The 16,655-nt window shown below is 44.6% G+C and overlaps 1 protein-coding gene across 1 annotated transcript in view; it reads left to right on the forward strand.

Moving 5' to 3' along the window:
* The window catches only part of cmip (c-Maf inducing protein), a 37,549-nt gene extending 26,200 nt beyond the window's left edge, over positions 1-11,349 (forward strand). The window contains exons 10-21 of the mRNA XM_072386746.1: positions 175-630; positions 1,474-1,539; positions 2,578-2,604; positions 2,700-2,748; positions 2,835-2,942; positions 3,025-3,141; positions 5,010-5,150; positions 6,183-6,230; positions 6,311-6,457; positions 6,548-6,653; positions 6,731-6,801; positions 7,755-11,349. Coding sequence (XP_072242847.1) covers positions 175-630; positions 1,474-1,539; positions 2,578-2,604; positions 2,700-2,748; positions 2,835-2,942; positions 3,025-3,141; positions 5,010-5,150; positions 6,183-6,230; positions 6,311-6,457; positions 6,548-6,653; positions 6,731-6,801; positions 7,755-7,808 — 1,390 coding nt within the window. The 3' untranslated portion in view covers positions 7,809-11,349. The remainder of the gene's footprint in view (positions 1-174; positions 631-1,473; positions 1,540-2,577; positions 2,605-2,699; positions 2,749-2,834; positions 2,943-3,024; positions 3,142-5,009; positions 5,151-6,182; positions 6,231-6,310; positions 6,458-6,547; positions 6,654-6,730; positions 6,802-7,754) is intronic.
* Positions 11,350-16,655: the final 5,306 nt, after the last annotated feature.

Below are 16,655 nucleotides of genomic sequence, written 5' to 3' on the forward strand. Positions count from 1 at the left end.
TCTGACTCTTTCCAGAACTTTGGCGCCCAGAGGACCCGTCGCCGTGGTAGCGATCTCTCCCGACTCTAGCTCGCCTGCCTCTTTTTCCTTTCCTGTCCCTTGTCCTCGTTGTTGTTGGACGTTTTTATTACCACCCCTGATGATGACTGATGTTTCTCTCTTTCCCTCCTGCAGTCGGGACAACTCGCCAAGTCTGAAGGAGATCAGAAATGGCTGCCAGCAGCAGAATGATCGGAAACCCCCAATGCCGCTGCGCCTGCTGCGCCCAGAACCCCCCACGCCACCTCCTGCCACCCTCTTACCGCTCTCCACCACCCCAAGTCCTCCTCAGCCACCTCCGCCTGCCCCAACAAATCCAGCTGCCCCATCCATCCCCATCTCCTCCCCGACGCCCTCCCTGCCTCTCTCCCCTCCGCCCTCCATCGTCAACTCCAGTGAGATCCTGGTGGAGCTGGAGCGAAACAACAACTCTGCCAATGCCAAGCGGAAGGTGGGGCCAGCAGGGGGCAACAGCGAGCCCAACCTCATCGACTGTCTGCTGGTCAGCCCGGCGGTCAACACCCTGTCCATCCAGCTGCCGGCCCAGGCGGACCGAGTGCTTGGCTGCTTCGCTCTCATCCTCAAGATGCTGTGAGTTGTACAGGAAGCTGTTTTCGTCGGATTAAAAGATCGGTTACAGCGACAAGTACTACACAAAGAATGAAGAAAATCTCCTCAACCAGGCAGCAATTGTTGGTTTCACTGACCATTAAAATCTCTGGGCCTCTGGGCTCAGTTATCCTTCCACTGAAACTCATCAAACTCAGTCCAGAGGCTTTAAAGTGGATTAAATATCGTTCCTGGCTTTAATCTATTATTGCAGTACTACATCTGACCACTAGGACGGCTTGGCAGGGAGGCTCACAGATCCATATTTAATCATGAGATCAACTTATGCATCATTTTAAGTCTATTCAAATGCTGTCATTTTGGAAGGTTTTAACCATCATCTGTATGATGGAGCTGCTTTAGTCCAACTTTTTACTATATTTTGAGCATTTACTGCTCGTGGAGAGCTACTTCCTGACACATTTGAATGCGTTTTCCTGTAAAAACAGAAGCTCACACCTTCCCACAAACCCCGTCGTCTCTGATTGGTCAGCTCCAGTAACACCAGAACCTACAAAGTGACTTTTTTGGTCATTGTTTAGGGGCCAGAGAGCTCATTTACACCTGAAACTTCCTGTAAGCCAGCCAGATTACAGCGTGAAAGTGGAGCGTAACCGAGCCGGGCAGCTTAAAAAGTGACAGTGTCTGCGGGCTTGTAGCATTTGTAACAAACCAGGGTTACTTAACACATGATGTGAGGCTGCTGAAGCTTCTGTTACCCTCATTCGGGTGCTTCATCTGCTCGTGTTTCTGTGTTTTGTTCTGCAGCTGCTGTTGTTCTCATTGCCTTGTTGGACTGACTCTGGTTTTTTTTGGGGCCATTAGGTCGGACTACGATGACTGGAGACCTGCTCTGGCCAGCCTGTTGCAGCCCATCCCCTTCCCTAAGGAGTGAGTATTCACTTCTGTCTTTATTCGGCAGGTCAGGCGAACAGATTTAACAGAGTTTGCTGCAGTAATGGCGGCTTCGCCACCACACAGCCGAGCGTTTTGGTGTCTGCTGCTTTGGGAATCAGGAAGTTTGCTATTTTCCGTGCAGCCATGATCAAATGTCCCATCATCCATCAGTCCCTCTGGGGCCCGGCTTCTGACGTAGGTGAGCTACCTCACCTCACCCCCCAGGGCCCGGCAGTCCCTCCTCCCCTCGGAGGTCCTTCTGTTATTGAGAATAAGCAGCCCAGAGCTGTTTATGGGCCCTTTCACAGCTTCATTAACACCGACTCGCCTGCGTTTTGTTGTTTCTCTGACTCTGGGACACACCTGCCTCTCACCTGCGCCTCTGTTGCACGGTTGATGCTTCAGGCGTCATCATGAAGGGCAACAATACTCCCCTGTAGCTGAACTAGGATGAGTCATATCATGCAACACATGCACACCAACTCATTAAAGCTAGTTACCAGTGTTACAAAAAGTGTTAATTGCCCATCTGTTTATCAGTAAATTCAAGCTTCTTCCCTCCGGATGGGATGCAGCACAAACAACTACTGCATAAAATGGTGAATTTAGCTCCAGAATTGAGCTTTTTTGTACACTATTTTGGTGTTTTGGCACCTTTTTGTTGATTGCATCCTTTTGTGGTCATTCAGAAGCACTTTTTTCATACATTTTAGCTCATTTTTCATGCTACAAATATCTCGTCTAAGCCAGCAAACGGTGTGTAGAAGTGTTGAATTGTCATATAGTGAAGCGCTTTGAGTGGTCAGTTAGACTAGAAAAGCGCTATACAAGTACAAGTCCATTTACCATTTACCATAATGTTGCTGTAACACGGGGAGGAATCCAAACCAAAGCATGTTCAGGCTGCCGAAAGAGAGGCGGCGCAGGCAGGAAACCTCAAATCTGAGCTCTTCCCAGATAAGAAAAGCTGGAAAGTGTCCTGACAGAAACTGTTTTCCCTGTCTTACGTCTGCCTGTCTCTCCTCCCTGCAGAGCTCTTGCACATGCCAAATTCACAAAGTAAGTACCTCAGTCGCCAAGAGCCGTTCAGGACCGATGAAGGTGGCTTTGAAGTGAGCTGATGTTTGTGTTTCTGCGTTTCTTTCCCCCCGCAGGGAGCTGAAATATGTCATTCAGAGGTTTGCGGAGGACCCCAGGCAGGAGGTGAGTCTGTTTGATACTTCAGCAATAAAACGATTTCATGTGGAAGCCGAGAAACTCACAGCGGCGTGCATCTGCCTGGTGTCCAGGTCCACTCCTGCCTCCTCAGTGTGCGCTCAGGTAAAGACGGCTGGTTCCAGCTCTACAGTCCAGGAGGCGTGGCCTGTGATGACGACGGGGAGCTGTTCGCCAGCATGGTGAGTAAAACGCACGCAAAGACACGTTTACAGCCACCCGGCGCCGATGATGTGACCCGCGCCTCATCTTCATCTCCTCCAGGTTCACATCCTGATGGGCTCCTGCTATAAAACAAAGAAGTTCCTGCTTTCTCTGGCTGAGAACAAGCTGGGCCCCTGCATGCTGCTGGCTCTGCGAGGAAACCAGACCATGGTGGAGGTGCGTGTCCTTTACCGCTTCTCAGCTGTCATTTGGCTCATATTTGACTTCTGAGGGTTTTGTATCTATCATTTGGCGTTTCTAAGCACCCGCCCCTCGACACCCCCCAATGCTGTTGTTTCTTGGATTTGTTTTAAAGTCTCTTTGCTTTTCTTCTGAGGTTTTTGTGTCCGTTTTAGACATTTTGTGACATTTTTCGCTTAATTATTTGTAGTTTTTTTGTTCTTTGTTGCTCAGTCTGCATCTCTTTGTGGTCTTAATTTAATCATGTTGTGCCTCATTTGTATTTATCGTACAGATTTTGGTCTTTTTCCTTTTTTTCTTTTCTTAATATGGTGTCACTTTGTGGTCACATGGTGCTGATTTGGTCATTTTTCTTCCATTTCTGTGATTTTCTGTGACCTTTGGGATCACTTGTAGGGCTGAGTGATTTTATCGATATTTTGTTTCCTGATAACATATCGATATTTTTTTATTCTTTTTTTTTTAAGCAGACTTTATTGAAAAATCAGACGTTACAATTAGTGAAAACAGAACATTAACATAATACAAAACAATGGCGGGGGGGTGATAAATTAGTTCATAAAAATGTTATATAAAGTGCATAACTCAGTGGTTTTGATGGCGTTTCTGTTTATAGAACGTTGTGATTAGAGAGTTTGGATTAGTGTTTATGGTATTTAGCAAGTAAAACAAGCAGGTTGATGATGTAATATTCACAACATAAACATGAGTCGCTGAAGACAAGTTTGGGACATGTTTTTGTTTCCGTTTGTCTGGTGTTGTCCTTCCGGTTCAAAGGTCGGAACACCGTCCAATCAGCGACGATTCATTTCAAATCACACTGTCCCTTTAAAATCATTCGATGTGTTTTGTATCGTATCGAATCGTTGGCTGAATGCCGTGTTTTGTATCGAATCGAATAGTATTAAATCGTATCGAATCGTTGGCTGAATGCCGTGTTTTGTATCGAATCGAATAGTATTAAATCGTATCGAATCTTTGGCTGAATACCGTGTATTGTATCGAATCGAATAGTATTAAATCGTATCGAATCTTTGGCTGAATACCGTGTTTTGTATCGAATAGTATTAAATCGTATCGAATCGTTGGTTGAATGCTGTGTTTTGTATCGTATCGTGAGATTAGTGTATTGCTACAACCCGAGTCACATAGTGCTGTTTTGGTCATTTTTCTTCCATTTCGGTGATTTTCTGTGACCTTTGCGATCACTTTGTGGTCACATGGTGCTGTTTCAGCTGCGCTCTGAGGTTTATTTTCAACAACTGAATATTATGTCGTAGATCTGTGCATTTTTAAAGTAATAAGAAGTGATTGGACTATATTACTTAAGTGCCTTGAGATGACAATTGTTGTAATCTGGCGCTATATCAATAAAATTTAATTGAATTGAAGTCTGGGCTGGACTTAAAATGAACGTTTTGCATAATTCGACAGTTCGAGTCGAGACAAAATCATGATTTTTGTTGAAGTGAAGTGGACTGGAATAAATGACTGTTTATTTTACAAAATGGCATTAGTGCGTTTTAAATTGCGTTGAATTGGACTGAACCACCCGACTCTGACTGACCTCCTCGTTATAGATTGCTCAGAAGGGCGTCTTTCTGTTTATATCATGGTCACTGGATTATGATTACAATGAATTGAACTGTTATTTAAGTGCCTTCAGACGACGTTTGTTTAATTTATATGAATAAAACTGAATAAAAGGGAAACTGTCCAAAGTAAAAAAGGATAAACTGTGACTCATCAAGGAAAATTGGATATATTCAGATGTATTTGGAGTTTTAAAAGCTGCTAAATGAACAGTTTCAGCCGTTTTAAGGTGTTTGCTCGTGTGTCCATAGATCCTGTGTCTGATGCTGGAGTACAACATCATTGAGAACAAAGACACCCAGCTGCAGATCATCTCCACCCTGGAGAGCACGCAGGTGGGCTTCCGCATGTACGAGCAGCTCTGCGACCGCCAGCGAGAGCTCAAAGAACTGGTGAGTTCCTCCTCAAACACTCCCAAACACACCCTCTGAGGCCTGAGGCCTGACAGCCGAGTCACCAGCTTCTCATTAAGAGCAAATTCCTGTTTTGTGGCTGACGCATGTGGCCTGGTTGCAGGTCGTTCCAACATTGGTGGCCGCCGAGGTTAGGGATTAATCCCCCAGATTATCATGAGAAAGTTTCAAGCTTGTAGTTTAACCCTGGATAGGAAAAGGATGAGTGATGGAAAACTTTCAGGGAGTTTACTCCCGTGTTCATGTCACAGCTCACCCAGTTTTTAAGGATTAATCCAGTCTGTTTCAGCCTGGCATGCTTCCCATGTGGTCATTTTAACTTAATGTGACAGAGCTGCAGTTTGACAGTAAACAGAAAGTCCATGAACTGTCTGTGTATTCGTGGGAAATCTGCCACAATGGTTCTTTAGAAATCTGTCGGCCTCTTCAGTCAGAAGGTCTCAGCTATTCCGTATAATTCCAGTTTGGGAAGCTGTGGAGATTCCTGGAGGTCATCTGATCCTGAAGTGCTTTAGTAGTAAAGATGAGGAGGAGAAACTCTCGTCTTTCAGGATTTATTCTTCACAGACTTTTGTAGCTGTGTGATTTAAAACCAGATGGGATGAAAACTGATATTATTTGGGATTAAGATCACGTTTCCAGCTGTGTACATCAATGATTTCTTATAAGATTAAATGATTTACACCTGTGTGTGGAACAGAAATGATATTTAATCAGATTATTGGATGAATTTCTATTGCACATGAATTCAAATGAATGATCTAATACCTTTAATGAATTTATGATAGTTAAGTAAATGATTAATACGCCTCTGAGCAGTTAAGAACCTCTTTCCAACTTTGAAAACCTTTAAAACGTGCTCTAATTCAGCCTAAAATGAGGTGGAAAATGTCCCGTTTCTGCCAGACTTGAACGCAGCACGGCTGCTCACATGCGCCATCTAGTGTCAGAAAAGGTTCCTGCAAGGCCTTCAGCTCAGACGCCATGTTTCTGTCTTTGCTTTCTCTTCAGCAAAGAAAAGGAGGCCCCACCCGGCTGACTCTGCCCTCCAAGTCCACGGTGAGCGCCGCCTCTCTGTCCCGCATCACATCGGCGGTAAAAACACCCGAGCATGTCACTAACTCTCCTCCCTGCTGCAGGACGCAGATCTGGCCCGCCTGCTGAGTTCAGGCTCTTTCGGGAACTTGGAGAACCTGAGCCTGGCCTTCACCAACGTCACCAGTGCCTGTGCTGAGCAGCTCATCAAGCTGCCTTCACTCAAACAGCTCAACCTCTGGTCCACACAGGTAATGAACCCGAGTCACACCGGCTGCAGGCACTCATGATGCGATCCACACAAGTCACACGGTCTCTTTCATGTCTTCTTCTGCCTGTAGTTTGGGGACGCAGGACTGAGGTTGTTATCCGAGCACCTGGCCTGCCTTCAGGTTCTGAATCTGTGCGAGACTCCTGTCACTGATGCTGGTCTGCTGGCGCTCAGCTGTAAGAGGACGCACATTACTGACCTCCACGGTCTGCAGGTGGACAGTGTGTTGATGTGACTAATTGTGTTGTTTCAGCCATGAAGAGTCTGTGCAGTCTGAACATGAACAGCACCAAGCTCACAGCTGACACATACGAAGACCTCAAGGTAACTTATACCGACCGCTAATTAGCTTTTATCACGAAGGAATTGGTCTTATTTATCATAGGGATCATTTATATAGGGGCTGGATAGATAGATATCTTTCATGTGGGAGATCTGGGTTCAAATCCCCTGCATGAAAGGTACTATCTCCAGTAGGGGTCCTTAGGCAAGACCCCCTCTCTGCCAATCTAAATGCATAAGAACGTCCATCTTACTCAAAGTCGTCGTTCACATTGTCTAAATCTGATAAATATCCTGCCATGTTGCACAAAACTATCAGCAGCAAACTCTGTGTGAAGTTAGCCGACTGTCACAGAGCACGGAGTGAATAAACTGTGCTGCAGGGGGGCGTGTGGATGAAGTGGTCCCAGTAGAGTGCCTGTGTAGAAATCCCTCCGTTAGCTCTCCTATAGCTGCAAGTAGCCACATAACAGCAGCTATGAGCTAACAGAGCTATAGCACACGTTCATTCATTCATTCTTCTTAAAGTATTGGTGAAATAAAGACAGATAATGCCTTATTTAGAGGCTGCATCCTCTAAGCCCCGTTCACTCCGTTATATGGATCTCCAGTTATCTAAATATCTTCAGAAGGGCGCCGACTTTCACCAAACTGTTCTCTGTGAGCAGATGAACGTATTTCATGCCAGAAATAAGGTTTAAAAACACCGGAGTTCCCCTTTTAAGAAACTTAACAGCATAAACATCATGTTGCAGCTGCAGGACTGAGCAAACATCAGGGTCTGATGCACACTCCAGCTTTTAGTCTAGAAAAAGTTTGCTGAGCACAAAGTACTTCCAGCTGCCTCTTTGGTAGCCTGGATTGGACAGGAGCTAGCATGTGAGCGGCTGCCTGGTGGTTCCAGCGCAGAGAGGTCCAGAGAGACCCAGTAAGTGTTTGTTCTGAATGTGCCGAACAGTGTGAACAGAAGCTGTGTTTCCTGTGTGTTTCTGCAGGCCAAACTGCCCAACCTGAAAGACGTGGATGTTCGGTACACGGAGGCCTGGTGATCGTCTTCAGCCCTCATGCACGATCACACACACACACACATGCACACAGTCCCACTCAAACAACACAACACACACACATCACCATCGTCCTGGTCCCCCGGGAACCTGCTAACATCTGAGGAGGAGCTTCTATCAGCCGCATGGACCTCAGCTCTGGCTTTACTTCCAGGGAGGAGCTTCTTTTCACCAACATCGGAACATTCAGGACCTGCTCTGTTGTGCCTGGGTCCCTTTTCTGTCTTTGCCCTGGCCCTCGCCGGAGTTTCCCTCCCCTCGCTGAGGAATATTCGTCCCTTCAGAACCTCCCTGTGTTCCTGCCCTTGCGAGGTGACGGCTGAATCCAGCAGTTCACATTCCCGTTTATCACTGATCCGATCCACAAGCGAGGCGCTCTTCGGCTTCAGTTTTCAGGTTCCAGCCTTTTCAAAGTCTGTCATTGGGAAAAGAAGACAGTGCCTACACCTCACACATGAAAAAGGAGAAAAAAAAAAAGGTTTTTAATCAACTTGAATTAACATATTTTTCCAGACATCTGTGCTTTCATACTATGTGTGTTTCTATATAAACATATATGAAGTTGACCCTGTCGGATGACAGGAACACGGCCATGGCAACATTTTCCACTGCTTTCAGTGTACATACTGAGGATTACTCCCAGCACTATTTAACAGGACACTTGTGTAGCAGTAGCTGGGTGGTCTGGGACTGCCTCGTATTTATGTTTCGTCCTTTAAAGCCTCCTGACAGTGATGGAGTCCATCCATCCAAAGACGACAGCCACTTCCGGAGTCCTCTGTGCGTTGCCACGGTGACGACCTGCAGCCGCACCCTTCACCAGCTGAGAGTTGTATATTTTCATACCCTCCGCTACCTTTTTGGCCCTGAGGACACTCGCCAAAAAACATCCTCGCTGGGTTTCATCAGGCCGGCGTTTCCGTGCCGACGGGCGGAGAAACGCAGACGTCTGGGGTCTGAGTGACGGCTCGCCGTGCCTCTTTATACTTTCACACCTCCTGTTTTCAGACGTTCTGCTGTATTTCTACTCGGCTACAACATCGGGGGGGGGGGGACTTTTTAGACTTTCTTAATCCTCATCAGCAGATTGGACAGAATTGATACACATATTCCATCTCAACGTGCTACAAGGGACAAACGATTGGAAGCAGCGAGTTTGCGACATTCCCTCCCGGCGTTGCCGCGGCGACACTGCGCCCCCTGTGGCTCACCGCCGGTCTGTCAGAAGCTTTCTCCTCCCCGTCCTCGTGAGGTTTGGGTGGATTCCTGTCCGACTGCGTGCGTCTGTGTAATTTATTGGCGTCGACCTGCAGCACGCCCCCTGATGTTCGTCGAATCGCAGGACAGGACGCCGTCCCATCGAGACGCTTCGTTTCCTATTTATTGGGTGCCATGACAGCTTCTGTTTGGCCTGTAGACTCGGCTCATGTGCGGCCACCTTCGGGTCTAGCTTTAGGACATCGTGCTCTCTTTCATATCCTGTCTGATGTACATACACGTGTATATAGTCGTATTCTCCCCTCTTTTGAACCCCTCTTATTCCTTTTCTGTGTTTCTCAGCCTCCTTTTATCGACGGGCTGCTGTTGCCTTCATCTTAACGTGTGTGTGGTTCTGTTTTTTTTTTTTTGTTCTTTCCACACAAAGTGCACTGTAATCTAAGAAATGTTTTCAATGCATATTATCTGCTTAGTTTCCAACGTTTCTTTGATTTGATCAGTTTAATCAAAGACTTGTTTCCTGTGTTGTTGTCGTTTGTCCTTTTTTTGCATGTTGCTGCATCATCTAATATTTTTTATTTTGTAATTTTTATTTTATAAAAGCTTTGAAATATGATAAAGGGTTTGATCACTATCTCGCCGAGGTTAAAGACTGAAATGGAGAGATCCTATTCAACAGTTTTCATGCCAGGATCTACCCGTGCACCTATTGGTCGAGGCTGTTCAGGTGTGACAGATATTGATTTTCTAAGAAGCCAATCACACTTGGCACTTTTTGACTGTAGCTGAGACTTATTCATTTATATGTGGCCATTTTTATATAAAAATGCTAGTAGTTCTTGTTTCCTCAAGAATGTTGTTCAGATAATCATATCAGATGTGGAACACACTGACTGACATAATCCTTTTTAAATAAAGTTGGTCGTTCCACACATCAGCAAGCTGATGTCTGACTTTACTGTAGTTTCATTTTATCCCTGTTTTTTTTAAGTGTGAATGTTTTAAAGGAACAGCTGTCATCTGGGAAATATACTTTAGTTTTTATAGGGTTATTGATAAGGAAAATAGTTATAAAATATCATTTTATTGTTTGTAGTACAGCCAGCAGCCAGTTAGCTTAGCTTAGCTTCGCTTAGCTTAGCTTAGCTTCGCTTAGCTTCGCTTAGCTTCGCTTAGCTTAAAGACTGGAAACAGGGAGAAACTGCGATCCAAAACCCTCCAACAAGCAGCTTTTAAATCACTGATGCACATTTTAGGTCTTAGTTACATCAAACCAAAGTGGAAAGTGTTAATTGGCAAATTCCCAGCAGCTAGTTTCCATCCAAACGTGCAAACTTCAGGCAGAAAATCCACTAAGTGTGAATGCCTGATTCCGTCCGGTACATCAGGTAAACAGTAAGCTAATTCAGCTAAGCTAAGTCAGAGGAAGAGGATGAGCAATTAAAAGAGCTCCAGCTCAAAAAGTAGAACATGTGACTTTTCTGTTAGTTTCACCTTTAAATGGGAGTTTTAATTAGTAGACAGAACTCAGGTGGATGGAAATGCTCATAAAGCTAGTAAGACCCATGGAAGCAACCGCTCTCCACCGGGGAAGGAACCACAACAAGCTGTGGTTCTTCAACAAGCTTCAGTAAACACCTGAAAGGGCTGATTAAGAGCAGTCCAGTGATTTAAATCTCTGTCAGGGCTCAGCTAACAAGCTGCTGGCTGCAGCTTCATAGTCACACAGACACTGGGGTTGGATCTCTTTTTAACCTGGTTCGAAAGCAAGCAGGTGTATTTTCCAGAACTATTCCTTTAAAGAACCGTGTTGAGCTGCCGCTTGTCCAAACTGTGAGCCTGAGCTGGTTTTAGAGTAGCTGTAGAATGGTTGGATAGAGACACCTCTCCTGTTCGGTATCCTGTGGAGCTCACTGCGCTTTCCTGCCCCTCGAATCTCATCTCTCTTTCTCTTCTTTTATTTTATTCTTCACAAACTGTAAAGAGTTTCTACTAACGTCCGAGTCGTGTACAGCTGTGGTTGTTATGGAAGGAAAACAGCCAGATGAGGCACATCCTGACAGCTCTGACCGACTGAAGGCAGAAAGAACTTTTCCCATTCCCTGTGGTTAAAACGTTTGTCTGCAGCCCATCAGGTCTCTCTTTTTTCTGCTCCTCCTGCTGGGTTGTTATCATTAATATTATTATTGCTGCTGCTGCTGCTCTGTGGCTGTTGTAATAAAAATTCAAAAGATCTTTGACAGGAAAAATAACAACTATGATGTGAAATAGTTTCATTCAAAAATAAATTGTCTGTGAATATGTTTCAGTTGTGTGTGCCTCGTGTGCTTCTTCTTCTTTCTGACCATCACAGAACATACAGAAGGTTAATAACAGAAGCTGAAGTGAGTTTAGATGTTAAACTTGTGTTAAACGCATCTGTTTATGTACATTTAGTCTTGCTTTTCAGGTTTGCAACACATCTGTGAATGGAGCTCTGTACTGTAGTGTTTGACAAAGGTTTCCACAGTAATCCCTTGTCCATGTGCTTCTATCAGCTGCTGATGAAGAGGTCAGAGGTCACGGGGTCCAGCTTAGGCTCGCTCCCTCGTCCTTTACACTGAAACTCCTCCAGATTCCCTGAATGCTTTAATGATATTCTGCTCTGTAGAGGCAGAAATATGCAGATCCCTTCCAGTCTTTCTCTGAGGAACATTGTTTTAAACACAAACTGGAGCTCCTCTGAACATCTTTGCCTGTCATGGAGGCTGATTTAGGACCAGATCAGGGTTAGAGCTGTTTGAAAAAGTAAAAATATATATGGGCACATTGAGTTGGGTTGGGAAAGCCAAAAGGGTCATAATTCACCTGCTGCAGTTGTCAAAAATGCCATCAGGAGTGAATTAAACGCTGTTATGAGCACCACCAGGCATTTAATAACTGGCACCGGGTATTAAATCAGCACCACCAGGCATTTAATAACTGGCACCAGGTATTAAATCAGCACCAGGCATTTAATAACTGGCACCAGGTATTAAATCAGCACCACCAGGCATTTAATAACTGGCACCGGGTATTAAATCAGCACCACCAGGCATTTAATAACTGGCACCGGGTATTAAATCAGCACCAGGCATTTAATAACTGGCACCGGGTATTAAATCAGCACCAGGCATTTAATAACTGGCACCAGGTATTAAATCAGCACCAGGCATTTAATAACTGGCACCAGGTATTAAATCAGCACCACCAGGCATTTAATAACTGGCACCGGGTATTAAATCAGCACCACCAGGCATTTAATAACTGGCACCGGGTATTAAATCAGCACCAGGCATTTAATAACTGGCACCGGGTATTAAATCAGCACCAGGCATTTAATAACTGGCACCGGGTATTAAATCAGCACCAGGCATTTAATAACTGGCACCAGGTATTAAATCAGCACCACCAGGCATTTAATAACTGGCACCAGGTATTAAATCAGCACCAGGCATTTAATAACTGGCACCAGGTATTAAATCAGCACCACCAGGCATTTAATAACAGGCACCAGGTATTAAATCAGCACCAGGCATTTAATAACTGGCACCGGGTATTAAATCAGCACCAGGCATTTAATAACTGGCACCGAGTATTAAATCAGCACCTGGCATTTAATAACTGGCACCGGGTATTAAATCAGCACCAGGCATTTAATAACTGGCACCAGGTATTAAATCAGCACCACCAGGCATTTAATAACAGGCACCAGGTATTAAATCAGCACCAGGCATTTAATAACTGGCACCGGGTATTAAATCAGCACCAGGCATTTAATAACTGGCACCAGGTATTAAATCAGCACCAGGCATTTAATAACTGGCACCGGGTATTAAATCAGCACCAGGCATTTAATAACTGGCACCGGGTATTAAATCAGCACCAAAAGGTATTTAATAACTGGCACCGGGTATTAAATCAGCACCACCAGGCATTTAATAACTGGCACCGGGTATTAAATCAGCACCAGGCATTTAATAACAGGCACCGGGTATTAAATCAGCACCACCAGGCATTTAATAACAGGCACCAGGTATTAAATCAGCACCAGGCATTTAATAACTGGCACCGGGTATTAAATCAGCACCACCAGGCATTTATTAACTGGCACCAGGTATTAAATCAGCACCAGGCATTTAATAACTGGCACCGGGTATTAAATCAGCACCAGGCATTTAATAACTGGCACCGGGTATTAAATCAGCACCAAAAGGTATTTAATAACTGGCACCGGGTATTAAATCAGCACCACCAGGCATTTAATAACTGGCACCGGGTATTAAATCAGCACCAGGCATTTAATAACAGGCACCGGGTATTAAATCAGCACCAACAGGCATTTAATAACTGGCACCGGGTATTAAATCAGCACCACCAGGCATTTAATAACAGGCACCGGGTATTAAATCAGCACCAGGCATTTAATAACAGGCACCGGGTATTAAATCAGCACCACCAGGCATTTAATAACTGGCACCGGGTATTAAATCAGCACCACCAGGCATTTAATAACAGGCACCGGGTATTAAATCAGCACCAGGCATTTAATAACAGGCACCGGGTATTAAATCAGCACCAGGCATTTAATAACTGGCACCGGGTATTAAATCAGCACCACCAGGCATTTAATAACAGGCACCGGGTATTAAATCAGCACCAGGCATTTAATAACTGGCACCGGGTATTAAATCAGCACCACCAGGCATTTAATAACAGGCACCGGGTATTAAATCAGCACCAGGCATTTAATAACTGGCACCGGGTATTAAATCAGCACCACCAGGCATTTAATAACAGGCACCGGGTATTAAATCAGCACCAGGCATTTAATAACTGGCACCGGGTATTAAATCAGCACCAGACATTTAATAACTGGCACCAGGTATTAAATCAGCACCAGGCATTTAATAACTGGCACCAGGTATTAAATCAGCACCACCAGGCATTTAATAACTGGCACCGGGTATTAAATCAGCACCACCAGGCATTTAATAACTGGCACCGGGTATTAAATCAGCACCAGGCATTTAATAACTGGCACCAGGTATTAAATCAGCACCAGGCATTTAATAACTGGCACCAGGTATTAAATCAGCACCACCAGGCATTTAATAACTGGCACCAGGTATTAAATCAGCACCAGGCATTTAATAACTGGCACCAGGTATTAAATCAGCACCACCAGGCATTTAATAACTGGCACCGGGTATTAAATCAGCACCAGACATTTAATAACTGGCACCGGGTATTAAATCAACACCACCAGGCATTTAATAACTGGCACCGGGTATTAAATCAGCACCAGACATTTAATAACTGGCACCAGGTATTAAATCAGCACCAGGCATTTAATAACTGGCACCGGGTATTAAATCAGCACCAGGCATTTAATAACTGGCACCAGGTATTAAATCAGCACCACCAGGCATTTAATAACTGGCACCAGGTATTAAATCGGCACCAAAAGGCATTTAATAACTGGACCCAGGTATTAAATCAGCACCAGGCATTTAATAACTGGCACCGGGTATTAAATCAGCACCACCAGGCATTTAATAACTGGCACCGGGTATTAAATCAGCACCACCAGGCATTTAATAACTGGCACCGGGTATTAAATCAGCACCAGGCATTTAATAACTGGCACCGGGTATTAAATCAGCACCACCAGGCATTTAATAACTGGCACCAGGTATTAAATCAGCACCAGGCATTTAATAACTGGCACCGGGTATTAAATCAGCACCAGGCATTTAATAACTGGCACCAGGTATTAAATCAGCACCACCAGGCATTTAATAACTGGCACCGGTATTAAATCAGCACCAGGCATTTAATAACTGGCACCGGGTATTAAATCAGCACAAAAAGGCATTTAATAACTGGCACCGGGTATTAAATCAGCACCAGGGATTTAATAACTGGCACCAGGTATTAAATCAGCACCACCAGGCATTTAATAACTGGCACCGGGTATTAAATCAGCACCAGGTATTTAATAACTGGCACCGGGTATTAAATCAGCACCACCAGGCATTTAATAACTGGCACCAGGTATTAAATCAGCACCACCAGGCATTTAATAACTGGCACCAGGTATTAAATCAGCACCAGGCATTTAATAACTGGCACCGGGTATTAAATCAGCACCAGGCATTTAATAACTGGCACCGGGTATTAAATCAGCACCAGGCATTTAATAACTGGCACTGGGTATTAAATCAGCACCACCAGGCATTTAATAACTGGCACTGGGTATTAAATCAGCACCACCAGGCATTTAATAACAGGCACCGGGTATTAAATCAGCACCACCAGGCATTTAATAACTGGCACTGGGTATTAAATCAGCACCACCAGGCATTTAATAACAGGCACCGGGTATTAAATCAGCACCAGGTATTTAATAACTGGCACCGGGTATTAAATCAGCACCACCAGGCATTTAATAACTGGCACCGGGTATTAAATCAGCACCACCAGGCATTTAATAACTGGCACTGGGTATTAAATCAGCACCACCAGGCATTTAATAACAGGCACCGGGTATTAAATCAGCACCAGGCATTTAATAACTGGCACCGGGTATTAAATCAGCACCACCAGGCATTTAATAACTGGCACTGGGTATTAAATCAGCACCACCAGGCATTTAATAACAGGCACCGGGTATTAAATCAGCACCAGGTATTTAATAACTGGCACCGGGTATTAAATCAGCACCACCAGGCATTTAATAACTGGCACTGGGTATTAAATCAGCACCACCAGGCATTTAATAACAGGCACCGGGTATTAAATCAGCACCAGGTATTTAATAACTGGCACCGGGTATTAAATCAGCACCACCAGGCATTTAATAACTGGCACCGGGTATTAAATCAGCACCACCAGGCATTTAATAACAGGCACCGGGTATTAAATCAGCACCAGGCATTTAATAACTGGCACCAGGTATTAAATCAGCACCACCAGGCATTTAATAACTGGCACCAGGTATTAAATCAGCACCAGGCATTTAATAACTGGCACTGGGTATTAAATCAGCACCACCAGGTATTTAATAACTGGCACCGGGTATTAAATCAGCACCAGGCATTTAATAACTGGCACTGGGTATTAAATCAGCACCAGGCATTTAATAACTGGCACTGGGTATTAAATCAGCACCAGGCATTTAATAACTGGCACTGGGTATTAAATCAGCACCAGGCATTTAATAACAGGCACCGGGTATTAAATCAGCACCACCAGGCATTTAATAACTGGCACCGGGTATTAAATCAGCACCACCAGGCATTTAATAACTGGCACTGGGTATTAAATCAGCACCAGGCATTTAATAACTGGCACTGGGTATTAAATCAGCACCAGGCATTTAATAACAGGCACCGGGTATTAAATCAGCACCACCAGGCATTTAATAACTGGCACCAGGTATTAAATCAGCACCAGGCATTTAATAACTGGCACCAGGTATTAAATCAGCACCAGGCATTTAATAACTGGCACCGGGTATTAAATCAGCACCAGGCATTTAATAACTGGCACTGGGTATTAAATCAGCACCAGGCATTTAATAACTGGCACCGG

Source organism: Leuresthes tenuis, unplaced genomic scaffold (assembly GCF_036924035.1).
Source record: "Leuresthes tenuis unplaced genomic scaffold, fLeuTen1.0.hap1 SCAF_5, whole genome shotgun sequence".
Lineage (NCBI taxonomy): Eukaryota > Metazoa > Chordata > Actinopteri > Atheriniformes > Atherinopsidae > Leuresthes > Leuresthes tenuis.